The sequence below is a fragment of the Pleurodeles waltl genome, chromosome 1_1 (assembly GCF_031143425.1).
Source record: "Pleurodeles waltl isolate 20211129_DDA chromosome 1_1, aPleWal1.hap1.20221129, whole genome shotgun sequence".
NCBI classification, from domain to species: Eukaryota; Metazoa; Chordata; class Amphibia; order Caudata; family Salamandridae; genus Pleurodeles; species Pleurodeles waltl.
Window position 1 is genome coordinate 193,620,899 of NC_090436.1, and position 14,358 is coordinate 193,635,256.

Here is a 14,358-nt window from a genome sequence, read left to right on the forward strand (position 1 = left end):
TGGGAGCGAAAGAGGCCACAGCCTTCTGACTTGGCCTACTCTGTATTTGGGGGGCAGTAAAAAAGTCTAAAGGGCAAACCTGGGTTTTTGAGTATTGAGGGAAAATGCACTCAGGCCTGACCAATGAGAAATGGCCGCAATCAGGGTCTTTAAAGTTTACAACTACACAGTCCCCCCTTAAGGATTTTGCAGTGGAATCTATCCGATTTACTCTGCAAGCCGTTATGATTTTGTTAATTATATTGGGGTGACAATCTACATTGTTCTGCAATAATGTGCAGTTTTATTTATAAGGCTTTGACAATCCTCATAGGCTCTTTCTTTCAAAGGGGGAACCCCCACTACGATAACTGTATATAGAGTGCTTTCTGGAGCTAAATGCAAAATCTCAAGTTGGCCTTTGAGGCGAGGGTAGGGACTCTGAGTTTAGCTAGAAATGTCCCTGTCCCTACTGAGGCAGCGATGCTGGAGCTTCCAATTATTGTCAGCCCCTCTACCCTGGGCAGTTGATCTAGCAATAGCAGTAATATAGTCAAGCTGTTGAGTACATAATTGTAGAGAATCTGCTTGACATACTCCTCTCTTGAATGGTACATCTCTGTGGAGTGCTCTCACTAAGGCCCTGATTTATACTTTTTGGTGCAAAGCTGCACCAACGCAGTTTTGCACCAAAACGTTTAGCACCGGCTTGCACCATTTCTGAGTACCAGCTGGGCACCATATTTATGGAATGGTGCAAGCCGCTGCAAAGGGTAGGATAGCGTAAAAAAAATGACGTTAGCCAGGTGGGGCTGGCGTTATGGATGAAGGGAGTTTTGCGCCAAAAAATGACGTTAGACGGTTTAGAGTAAAAAAAATGACTCTAAACAGCCTGGCATCATTTTCTGATGCAAAACCATCCATACCACATGACTCCTGTCTTAGAAAAGACAGGAGCCGTGCCCACCACCCCAATGGCCAGCACAGGGGACAAGGGTCCCCTGGGCATGGCCATTGCACCCAGTGCCATGTAGGGGGGCCCACTTCAGGGTCCCCAATGACACTTAAAAAAAATACTTACCTGTACTTACCTATACTTACCTGGAATGGGGTCCCCCATCCTCTGCTGTCCCTCTGGTGTGGGTGGGGGTGTCCCTGGGGAGGGCACCTGTGAGCTTATTCCATGGTGTTCCACCATGGAAATGGGCCCACAGGTCCCCTAACTTCTGCCCTGACCCAGGCTTTAAATAATGGTGCAAAGCAAGCTTTGCACCATTATTTGAACCCTCCTCCCCCTGTGCGTGATTTTAGCACAGGGGATAAATATGGCGCTAAGGCCATAGAGTAAATTTTTGCACGGGAACACCTACTTTGCATCTCATTGACACAAAGTAGGTTTCCACATCCTAAAGATGACTTTAACTCCATAAATTTGGCACTCGACAGGTCTGGCGCCAAAGTATAAATATGGAGTTAGTTTTGCACCGCATTTGCATAAACAAAATGATGCAAATTTGGCGCAAAACAAGTATAAATATGCTGTTAAGTCTTTAATATTCCCTGATAGCAGTTTGATATGCCCCAACATTTCTTCTCTAAAAGATGATAATATACTCTCCACAGAGCAGATGATGGACTGTTTGCAGGTTTTAAGAGCTTTGTTAATATTCTCTATTGAAGTGTGATAAATGCCTGCTTGGTGTAAAGGATCAGGATGTAGGTGAGTCCCATTACAACTCCTATCACGAGGCTCTGATACAACATAGTCTTTTTGGGAGGGTTCCTGTCTTCTACCTTCAACCCATTTCCTCTTGAAGGGGTGGAACTTGAGGTTTCCAGGGTTATTCCACTGAGTTTATCATGTACTAAACATTGATTTTTGGATATTGGCTTATTCCACTTCATGGCTTTAGGGATACTCTGTGTGCCCTCTTTTCCAATAACAACAGTTGGGACCATATTGGAGCTCTCATCGTGCACTTTCTGGTGAAGTTCAATGGACGGGGAAGATGGCTCTGAAATCAACTTTTGTAGTGCTTTTTTAAGTTTTCCGCCAGGTTAAGCTGTGCCATAGCTGATTAGGTAGGTTATAATTAAAGGAGTTGAACCTGTGCCCTCATCACACCCTTGGGGGCCAAAACATGTTTGTTACCCGTCTCAATATACAGCCCTCCCCTCTGGAAGGTTAATTAGTCAAAGTCAAAAACAATATCTGTCCCTCAACAGTAGAATTAAAGTGACCAGCCTTATTAGAGTTTCCAAATCAGGTCATAAGTTGACAGTAATGCCACCCCTGATCACAAGGTCAAGAGACAGGGCCCAGCGCAACCTCATCCAGCTGCAGATACGCCCCTCTTGTACAGGTCTTCGCCGGGGCACACACTGAGTGGGCCCCAAGCTACAAGAGGTGGGTGATTATTTAAAGAGTCAGCAGGCCCCTCCTTTGTTCCATGGGGATGCTGGGAGATGAAGTCCCACCCAAGTAAGGGCCTCTCTGCATGGCGACTTGCGGGCAGGGAAACCACCAAAATGTGTGCCCCTTACATCTTTTCAAAATTAGATTGCAAACCCAACCCTTTTGGACTCTATTCCATTTTTTGCAAGTTGTTGAGCTTGCTGCAGAACGTGACAACACTTTGGATTATGTATTATGTACGTATTAATGACCTGACTTGATACAGTGAAATAAGAGATGATATTGTTGATCCCATATGGAATGTCACCAATGATGTCACAAATGAGTTATCTGTGATGTCATGTGTGCACATGTAAGCTTGCATATTTTAATAGTTAGCAGGTGTTTATCATTTGCATGGAGATATGAAATTAAGATAATTCAGTAGATAATGCATGCACTGCAAAGCTCTGTAACCTGAAAATAATAATTTCATATTCAACTGGTGGAAGTGGCCTCTCATCCTTATGAAATATGTAAAATAAGTACCACTGGGTTGGGGAATAGTAATACGTGTTATAAAGAGCTTTGATACAACGATGATGAAAAGGCATTCAAACAACCATTTTTCATTATATATCCATATTAGAAGAATTAGAAAACGGACGTTTTTGTAAAATGTAGTACTTTTGACAAGTGATCTTAACTTTGACACATGTAAGGATATTAAGACAGGGCTTGAAACTGCGACTGCTGTGCTCTAAACCCTCAGTTCTTACCCGCAAGGCCACGTCCCTTCCTACACGAAAACAACGCAGTTGTGCAATGCGGAACATCTGATTTTGGGTGGATGCTCTTGTTTGATAGAACGGGGCCTGATGTACGAGTCCCCCGTGGAGCATGACGTGAAAACTGTCTGTTGGGCTCTAGTTACCAATGGTGTAGAGTCTAAGTGTCATTCAATATGTTATTTTTAATTCGCTACCTCCTGTTTGAACAGCTTGGATTAAAGTGCAGCATGTGCAGCCAATATGCTTTCTGAGCTCGAGAGTTTTAGTCTTTTTGACACAAAGCTTCTCTTAGTTTTGGAAGGCATCACCTGCAGACTGCAATAAAAACTACTGGCAGCCTGGCATATTTGAGTTTTTGCTGATAATTATGTCCCACATACTATGGAACAAATGATACGCTATGAAAGTTCATCATGAACAATAGTACAATGTGTTATAAAAACTTCCAGAATATCAAATGCAGACATTTGAGCTAGGGCAGTGGTTCATATCCTGTGGTCAGGGGCCCCTGTGGGGTCCATAACGCCAACTTAGGGGCTCCGTGACTACTTAGGAAATTAAATAATATTAGCAGATTAAAACAGTGTATATAAATAACTTAACAATATGTACATCTGAAAATATTAAAACTTTCTGTGAATCTGAAGGAATTTAAAAATTAAGTCGGTATCCTCAGATTGATTCATAGGAGCAGTATAAGACAGAACACAGTATGGATAGTTTTCTTAACTGAATTTAGAAAAGCTCCACTCTTCCCATTACATTTATTTCATGTTTGTTTGTGAACTAAATACAATATGTCATAATTCCTTTTTCTGTTTCATGAATGCTTATTTCTATATTTTTATGCACTGATTTGTGGTACTGATGATCAGAATTGCATAGGCTGGGTTTCCTGGATTCCAGAAATGACCTTGGATTCCAAATATGATTCACTGGTGGTCCCCGGATTCCCCTAGTGATTAGGTGTCCACAGAAGTCAAAAGGGAAAGAACCACTGAGCTAGGACATGAATCAGTGGACTGGAAATAATAACAGAAATCAGGGATTTGGTTTGCTGTGGAAATATATGGGTTAAAAGGGAGTATATTATTCTGGGTCAAAAATGTTGTCATAAATACAATATGAGCACTATGCTGAAATATATACATTTTTCTTCATGGGGCGAGCAAACATGAAAATTAATAAAAGCGTGCAGAAGTGATATGAAAGCAAGGCTGGTAACACTAAAATATGATCACAACCCCTGGTTCTTGATGTTCTTTACTGCACTAATAGAGTATATGAGTATAAAGAGACATCAATGTAATCATGGGAAATGGACTTTAGTTCCAAACAATGTTGACATATGTTAAGGGTAGCGAACACTGTCCACTCCACCCCTGAGGCGCCAGACACTATTTCCAAAGGGGAAGCTGTCCCACCTGCGAACCACATACTACACCCTTTGAAGTGTTTGATCAATGGTTTCCACTTTGAGGTGCCTTTATGTAATCAACAGCTTGCACCAACAATTACATTGTCAAAGCTCTGGTATATTTCCTTGTGACTCCCAAATAGGAGGATGATGTCTCTCTCACGCCCTGTTCTATATGTGATTCATAATGGGCTGCAAAACCCCTTTTACAAGTCGATCATTTTTTTCCAAATCATAAAACGGATTTGCACATAGCAAAAAAGCTATTTTGCAGCTGCAAACCCTGGTATGGTGACTTAGAAAGTTTTCACTAGTGACCAGATCAATTTAAACCTACCTGTGTACTGACCTGATCTTTACAAAATGATATTTGCCCTAGCTGATCCAAATATGAACAACATTTTAACTCGCTAGAAAATGAATTTTGCACTAACTTGCCATGTCAAATGTTGGCACAAAATTCCCTGGTCATTGATCTAAAATTACTAAGTTATGAGCGCACTGCAAGAAATCATCCCAAGAATCATTTTGCTGGTGCATCTCCTGACCTGTGTACGTTATATCACATATGGTGTATCATGGAAAAGGCCTGTGGTATAGGATTGTAGGTCTGAACAAAAATTCAGTAAAAGATTCTAAAGACAAAGCACAGAGTTCATGTTTGGATGTAGCCACGAACAGGTAACGGAGATTCAAAGAGTCAGCTTTACCATAGCATGGAAGCCTCTAACCATTTCTATTTGAAATGTCACCTGGCTGCCTGTGAATCAGTAACTTTACTTTTGAGTTACCTTGTTTGCGTGGGGATAAGGTGTTCATAAATAGTGTGTACCTGAGCCACACTGCACGGGTCAAGGGCCCTTCCGCTGGCTGCTAACTCTGCAGCCCTTGTACCTCTCCAGCTCACACCTCAAGGCCACACTGTGTAGGAATCCCTACTCGTCTTCATTGTTAATCAGCCGCTCCTAGAGGGGTAGCTTGGAGTCATTAGTATTCCTACAAATGCAACGTCATGCAAACTATCGCAAAGAGTTGCTTATGAGTGACTTTCTATTTCAGGACGCCTGGTTTACTCCTGAGGCTTAGGGGTAAACCAGGAGTACTCCTCTCTTAGTCTTGGAATTCAGAAGTAAGTCACATAAGTCTTTTTAAATCGGGTCCATTAATCTTACATTATGATGCATGCTTCAGATGGATATTTCATAACTACGTGAGCCGATTTTAGCCATCTTAGCCACAGTCCAGTTGCATTGTTGGAATTTACACAATTTCTAAACTTCTATAATCGTTTTAAAAATATTCGGGCCAACTCACTAAGGTATAAACGAGTAGGTGAAGTAGTACTCCGATAATACTACTTCACATACTCTTAAAAGGCTTCATGGATTGGCTTCAAAACATTTAAAATGGGAATATTCAGTCAATATTAATATACAATTTGTACAGCTAGAACGTCCTGGACCTCCTGTCACTTCTATAAATAGGGACTTGGGTATTTCATGAACTAGTACCCTCTAGTATTACTTCATGTACTCATAAATGCCTTTGTGAATTGAATCCTTTATCTCACAGTGAGCTGGACCGACCAAGATGTATGTAACTGGTTATTTCAGAGGTCCCTCAATAACACCGCAGGGATAAATGCTGGACAGAGTAACAACTGGTCAAATCCCTTCAGTTTCGGCTCCAGTACATAAATGTCTGTCACAGTCTATGGTCTACAGTCTCTTCCCGTCTGACAGGTTTTGCTGAGAGGTGAGCCAAGTGATATTCATTTTAACAATCTTCACAATATTCTATTGGAATCCTTCCAATTCGAAAAGGTTGCAAGGTTTAGCCTTTCAACCATATTTCCTAAAAAGTTATTTTTCAACAATTTATGTCGCAAAAGGTCAACATGTTTCTGTTATTGTGAGTAGAGCATTTCAACAAAACCTGAGCTTGAACAGAAAGGTTCTGCATACGTTTTCCATCTTGGCTGAGTCTGAATAGGGTGAAGTTTATCTCACAGTGCAGAGAACAAATTCCTCCCAAAATGGTGAAAACGTTGCATGTGAAACAGCACAATCTTTGTGAATTAAAAATAATGGACCCCACAAAACTATATTTTTATAAACAAAACTTTGTGCATCTCTGGTATTACTATAAGTAGGCAAATGATTAATATTAGCATGGTTCTTTCTTCTTCACTTCAACATAACAAGTTTCTCTCTCTCTGTACCCCTCCCTCATGTGTCCTCCTTTCTACGGCACATCTCCACCTCACCTTCCTTCACTCTTGTCCAAAACGCTGTCATCACTCTTCTGCGTTGGACTCTCCTATTCTCTAGACTGCAGTGCGTTGTTTCCACTCCCTGCTTGTTTTATATCCCACCCTCGTTCAACAAATGCTGAAATGGGATTTGCCTCATTTTCCCTTTCTGTAGCGAGGTTGCAGGGAATGCACATATGTCTATATTTTAAAAGGCCTGACGGCTCCCACCGAGGGTTAGGGGAAACCAGTGCACTAAAGGTGTGTCCTGGCAAAGCACACAGACAGTTGCTTCAGCGCCGACACGAGGCGCCGCGGCGCTGTATCATCATCTCGCATGATCTGCAAATTTCCACAAAGAGAAACTGTGAGTCATTGCAGTTGGGGATTGAAGCCCCATGTTAATGAGTTGTTAAACAGATTTATTAAAGGATTACGTGAGTGTTTGAGCAGTACCTTGTTTACAGCGTTGTGAGCTGGGGTCCATCACATAGGCCAGGACGCACATGAATCAGTATTACCATTAACCAGATTCCCAGTTTTTATAAATATGTAGCCGAAGGAAACACTTTCAGACTGGTCCATTTTAGGTAGGTCTCCCTCTTATTCTCTATCAAAATCAGAAAACTGACCACACAGCATGACGATGACCCCTGTTGCGACATATATCAAGGTTAATGTAACCCAATGAGCCATTTAGCATGTTCAGACTTATCTGATAGCCACAGATGCACGCAACTCACAACTGATGCAATGTGCAGTTCTTACAACTAGCGCCTTGGATCCCGTTCATAAAGGTATTTATGCCCTAAGCTGTAGTGAGGACAGACAAACTCATGATTTGCATTCACAAATCATGACTTTAACTACTTCCGTATAATATTATTCTAGGGGTGAGTAGTGAGCATTCCAGGGGAAGGATGCCTCCACAAGTGGGTGAACCAGAACATAACTTGCGATGCTGTGGGTATTCACAAACCTTTAGCACTGCCACACTGAATACAGCCAAGAATGTGAGAACGTTGTATTAAGAGAGGTCAGTAGGCGTGAGGCCCTCCGTGGCTTAGGTGTAGATAATGTAATGCAATGTAATAAACAGATTTCATAGGCAGCAATAAATCCGTGCCCACAGTGGCACAGGAATTAAGCCACTCCAAGGTTTTTCCAATATGAAACATATTTTCTGTATGGGGAAACCAGGAAGTGTACAGTGGAAATGGGGTTTTTGAGCTATACTCGCACATCCGCCAAAGTACATCAGTTATATTTATGAATGCGATACACTCTGAGAGTCGCAGGTTCCCTGGAGTAATGCGGGAATTGTCAAAGAATTTAAAAAAGGACTGAAATTGACTCCAACTTACTTTTTTCCCCAAGAAATTGGCCCATATTTTCTAATTAAAACAAATAACATTACATTTATTGAAAACACAACTGTTTCAAAGCCCTCCCTTTATACTACACAAGCTTCCAATCTATTATTACTAGAACTGTATAGCTCCTCTAACAAAAAATTAACTGAAGCAGTGGGCGAAAGCAACAAAGGCCCCACTCTCAGTGATTGCAAAATAACAAGAGAGATTATTCATTTCCTTATTAAAATTGAAGCAATGTTTCAAATTAAGGAGTGTTTTTTTTAAAGTTGGTGTTTAATCTCGCAATTCTATCCTAGCAAATTAATGAACTTAAAACATGCTCAGATCCACTTATTATTACATGGCATGATAAAAAACTATATACCATTTATATATGAAGCCCTCTCTTCTACGCTATCCATTTCTAAAAGTAGGGATGCAATGCAAACTTCGATATACGTCAGTCTTAAGATAATTATTTATTCCATTAGGCTCAAAGCATAGGCTACAGGAAAATGAAACATCTGCACAATCGTTACAAATTTCATGCTAGGACAGAAAATAAGTTACTTTGTTAACAGAAATAATAATATTTGGCGAGAAAAAAAATATAATAAGCCAGATTTATACAAGTAAAAGTTAAAGCCCCCTTATGTACCTTTCTCATATGACGTTATGCATCATGGATAAAGGGGTAGGGTGGGAAAAGAAGGTAAAATGGTTGGGTCTACCATTAGTAGGCCATAATGAATGTTATCATCTTTCATTCCAACCTCTGCAATACACCATTTCCTAAAGCTTTAGACCACGGATTGTGCATCATTTCACAAACATCTACTGCTTATACAATTTGCATCTTTCAGTTATTCTTTCTATTCTCTCCTAATTAAATCAAGCTTCTGTCTCTAACTGTATTACCAATATTCATCCTCTTCAAACTGTGGCTATGAGGTGGCAGATAAAATACAGCTGCTGTTATGGTATCCAGGGCATGAACTCCTTCATCTTCCGCAATGTCAAACACATGACAAAAGGTTATGCCTTATTTTGCTTATGCAGGGTCATCCCCATTTTTTTTGCCTCCTGCCTCCTATTTTTTCTGACCTGTTGCTGTTGGCTTTTGAACGCTGAGCACTTTACCACTGCTAACCAGTGCTAAGTGCATATGCTCTCTGTGTAAGATAGTATGTAATTGGTTTATCCATGATTGGCATATTTGATTTACGAGAAAGTCCCTAGTAAAGTGCACTAGAGGTGCCAGTGCCTGTAAATCAAATGCTACTAGTGGGCCTGTAGCACTGGTTGTGCCACCCACATAAGTAGCTCTGTAATGATGTCTCAGGCCTGCAATGTCTGTGTGTGCAGTTTTAACTGTAAATTCGACTTGGCAAGTGTACCCACTTGTCAGGCCTATACCTTCCCTTTCCTTACATGTCAGACACCCCTAAGGTAGGCCCTAGGTAGACCCAAGGGCAGGGTGCAGTGTATGGTTAAGGTAGGACATATAGTAATGTGTTGTATATGTCCTGACAGTGAAATATTGCTAAATTTGTTTCTCACTATTGCAAGGCCTGTCCCTCTCATAGGTTAACATGGGGGCTACCTTTAAATCTGATTAAAGTGTAGATTCCCTTAGGGAGCAGATGGACATGTGGAGTTTGGGGTCTCTGAGCTCACAATTTAAAAATGCACCTTTTAGTAAAGATGATTTTAAGACTGTGTGTTTGAAAATGCCACTTTTAGAAAGTGAGCATTTTCTTGCTTATACCATTTCTGTGACTCTGCCTGTTTGTGGATTCCCTGTCTGGGTCAGTTTGACAGTTGAACTGGTACACCTCACACTAGACAGTGACACAAAGGGAGCTGGGGTGTAGTCTGCATTTCCTGATGAGCCATCTGTGCTAGGAGGGAGGGGAGGAGTGGTCACTTATACCTGAAAGGGCTGTGCCTGCCCTCACACAATGCAGTCTCCAACCTCCTGGTGAGTGTCTGGGGCCTGGCCTGGGCAAGGCAGGATTGCACATTCAAAAGATACTTTACTTTGGAGTAGGCCTACTTCAAAGGAGAAATTGGGTATAAGAAGGGCACCCAAAACCACAGACTTTAGATCACTTCTGGACATCAAGAGAAACCTCTGCCTGGAGAAGAGCTGAAGAGCTGAGGAGAAGTGCTGCCCTGCCTGTGACTGTGCTTTGTGGACCTATCCTGCAGTTGCTGCTTCTGGCAGTGCAAGGGGACAAAGACTAGACTTTGTGGTATATTTTTGCTTGAGAAGGATCTCCAAGGGCTTGGACTGAGCTTGCCCCCTGTTCTGAAGTCTTAGGGCCATCAAAGACTTCCCTTACCAGCACCTGGACTCTCTGTTGAGACTCCTGCCCTGACAAGTGGTGCCCTATCCAGTCCCCGAGCCCTTGAAAGGAAAGGCTGGTGAAAATTAATGGAAACTGACTTCGGACGACTCCGGACCGACACCGCTGCTGAATACGGTGAAGCCGCCTGCAACCAACTCCGTGATCTTCGCTGGAACACGACGACCTTCGCAGGCCCGACACTGCTGCAGCCCTGCCGAAGTCCGTGACTCCGTGGAGGTCGCCGCACAACGTCGTGACCGACCCCGCTCGAAGTGTGCGGATTCAATGTTTCGCACAGACGTTGCGATCCCTGGCTTCGCGCATCGGCTTGTTTCCATTCTTCACCAAGGTACTGTACCTGGGGGACTGCTTGACTGTGTGGCCGGCGCCGTTGTTGTCAGATTGTTGGGAGCGACTCCATCACAACGCTGTGTTAACACCTCATCAAAGCATTTTGTGTTTTTAAGCGCTATTTTTGGATTTCATCTTTAAAAATTCATAACTTGACTTGTGTATTGTGGATTTTTGTCATTTTGGTCTTGTTTTGTTTAGGTAAATATTTCCTATTTTTCTAAACCTGTGTTGTGTTATTTTGAAGTGTTTTCATTAAGTTACTGTGTGTGTTGGTACAAATACTTTACACCTAGCACTCTGAAGTTAAGCCTACTGCTCTGCCAAGCTACCAAGGGGGTAAGCAGGGGTTAGCTGAGGGTGATTCTCTTTTACCCTGACTAGAGTGAGGGTCCTTTCTTGAACAGGGGGTAACCTGACTGTCAACCAAAGACCCCATTTCTAACAAGGGTCAACTTAATTGTTTAAAACACATCAAACTGAAACCTTTGAGGAAGGTTCAGTGTCCATTGAAGGGCTGCTGTCACATGAGGAAACATGACATATAGCCCACGTTGTATGAGTTATAATTCCCTTCCAGAATACAGTGACTTTGTTCATGGCTCAGGGTAGCACAGTATATCGATTACTGTGTTTGGCATATATCTGCTGTTTACATTCTGAGTACTGTAAAGTTAGAAAGTTTGGTGAACTATAGTGGCTAACCACAATTTTCACTTTATCACATTTGAGTCTGAAGCCTTATTCCAATGAGCTTAATACTAGTTCACTCCAGAGGCTATTGAGTGGTTAACTGTTCTGCTTTGTTTATTCAGTATTCAGCCATTACCTCTCTTAATGTGATACGTTATACCAAACAGCCCGTGTTGATCCCTTCCTCTTACAACTTTCCTTATGTTTCTGTGAGTAGGCAAGGCTGGCTAGTCTTGGAGTAATCTTTTGTTTGCTCCTGAATTCCAAGAAGTAGGTCACTCCTCCTCATGGAAAAGAATCTTTGTGAATCACAGCCTTCACTTGTTTCTTCTTGTCCCTCCATACGTGATTTATTGAAGACTAAATATATTTGCACCTCGTGCGTTATAACCACTTCTATGCTTTATATATACCACTGTTGACCACATTTGACTATCTGCAAATGTGATTAGTTTTCTTGTCTGTTTTTAAATATATGCCCAGATCTGTGAAATTCATAAACACACATGATTGAGTCCTGCTTGATCAACTTCCCAAACGAATTTGTTAGAGAAGCAATCACAAATGAATTCAAAATGTATGAAACGATAGTGGGCAGGTCATTCTGCAAACTGGATATCATGCAACATATAACTATTTAAATCAAGTAGTCTATCAAAGTTATGTGATAACCACCAAATCAATATGTAATATGTAAAATGGTTCCATTACATGTAATATTCAGTTGCAATGCAAAGGACAATAAATAAATTTAATACAGCGCACCTACACAAATAAAAATTGAGAAAGGACAGCAAGAAAATGTGACAATGTAGTCTCTCACCTGAAAAAGTAGAATGCCATTAGTAGTCCGGCCCCTAACAAGGCACCTACGACAATTCCTGTGACAGCGGATTCTCCTAGACCACCTGCTTGAAAATAAAATTAAAAATATAGATATTATTTTAACACTCAGAATAACATGAAATTGATAGTTCGACACAAATCTTTTATCACAATAGGTATGAAGAGCTAGGGTTAACTGTCAAACTAAGCATGAAGGAAAATCAGTTTGATCTGTTTTTCGCACACATATGTACTTTTTTTACAATTACTTTCACAGTCACTTTCCTTTCTGTTTTTTTCTCCTGTGCAAAAATAATTATGAAAGATAAATCGGTACTATTCCTTCTGAAACAAGCAGTAAAATGGTGCAAAAACCATCTGCTCCAATTTGCAGTAAAATTAAGTTAAGGACACTAGCGTGTCTGCAACTGGTTCATTTGTATACAATTTTCCAAAGAGTCAATATGAAATATAATGTAGCAATGCCATTTGTGGATGTGCCAGTAAGTCATTCAGCGAGTGTGACCTGGAAGGTGAAAGAGAAGATAAGTGAGAGAGAATCAGTAAGTAGAAAATTAAGAATATGAGTGAGGGAAAGTATAATGTGTAATTCTGTAATCTGGGCAAAGGGCAAAGTCCCCCTTCCAGATGCATAATTTGAATTACATGATAAAAAAGATGGCATGTTACATGTCGAGTGAGACTGCATGTAATTTTCGACAGTAAATTTTAAACAGTGCTTAATTTGAGCGGTGGTTTCTGGTGAGGGGCACCGGCACCTATTTTTAAGTGCTGGCACTTATTTTTCTGTCTTAAGCACTTACTGTGAGCTAAAGACACATATTGGAAAGACGAGGAAGAGAAAGACAGACAACCGCCATAAAGGGAGAAAAGGGAAAGCTAAAAGAGTGAGCTGAAGGGGGCAGAGAGTGGCTGTAAATGGATTAAAGAGGCCCGAGATGGCTTCAGGATTACGCTGCCTCAGTATTCTGTGGCGGCACATTTAAATGCAACAGCCGCGTGTTTCAGGGGACAGCTTTGGGCACCATCACTTTTTGTTTACAAATTAAGCACTGGTTGTAAAGTCTCCAAAATTCCACTTTCCTCGCTTGGGACGTACTTCTTCCCCGCAGAGAGTCCTACTGCTCTCTCTTCATACCTCCGATGTCACTCACAAGACTGCCACCGACCTGCCATACAAACTTTCAGGTTTCCAGACGAAAGACTGCTTTATTACTTAATGGCCATTTGCTATGTTTTATCTTCCACTTTTCCCTCATTTTTGAGCTGTGGTTAAATATATCTCAAAGTCACTTGCTTGCGAAAATTCCACATTATTTTATGATTATACATGTGCATCTGTGACAAGCACAATGGTGGTCATTACGAGTCTGGCAGTCCTGGGACTGCCAGACTCGCAATAGAGGTTAGACCACCACTGCAAGCAGTGCTTTCCTGGGGATTACGAGTCCCCTTTCTGCCAGCCTTTGCATGGCGGTCAGACTGCCATGCAAAGGCTGGCGGAAAGGGGGTGCCGAGTGCTCCATGGGGGCCCCTGCACTGCCCATGCAATTGGCATGGGCAGTGCAGAGGCCCCCATGGACAGCTCCATCGTGCTTTTCAGTGCCTGAATTACAGGCATTGAAAAGCACTACGGATGCTGTCTCACCCAACGCACCACCAAAGGTATTTATATCTATATCGGCGGTAAGGCAGTACAAAGCACTTGCTTCTGTATGCCTCCTATTTCTATGTAAAGCCCTTTGTCACCCTTTGGTTTTGTGCTTTTGTCCTCACTATACAAAATTGCTTAAATAAATATATCAATAAATACATTAAAAAGTATTAAGTGCTAAAAGGAAGATTGATACAATGAAATTAAAGAAGCAAGGCCTACATTTACAATAATGGTATGGGACCTTATAAAAAAACACTCACTTGTGATAAGCC

General features: G+C 41.5%; 1 protein-coding gene across 2 annotated transcripts in view; it reads right to left on the bottom strand.

The window, feature by feature from the left end:
- NPR3 (natriuretic peptide receptor 3) overlaps nucleotides 1–14,358 on the bottom strand; it is a 179,643-nt gene that overhangs the window by 17,528 nt on the left and 147,757 nt on the right. The window contains exon 7 of one of the 2 annotated variants that reach the window (XM_069220501.1): nucleotides 12,407–12,494. In XM_069220501.1, the coding sequence (XP_069076602.1) occupies nucleotides 12,407–12,494 (88 nt within the window). The remainder of the gene's footprint in view (nucleotides 1–12,406; nucleotides 12,495–14,358) is intronic. The other variant, XM_069220510.1, reaches the window with a different exon arrangement.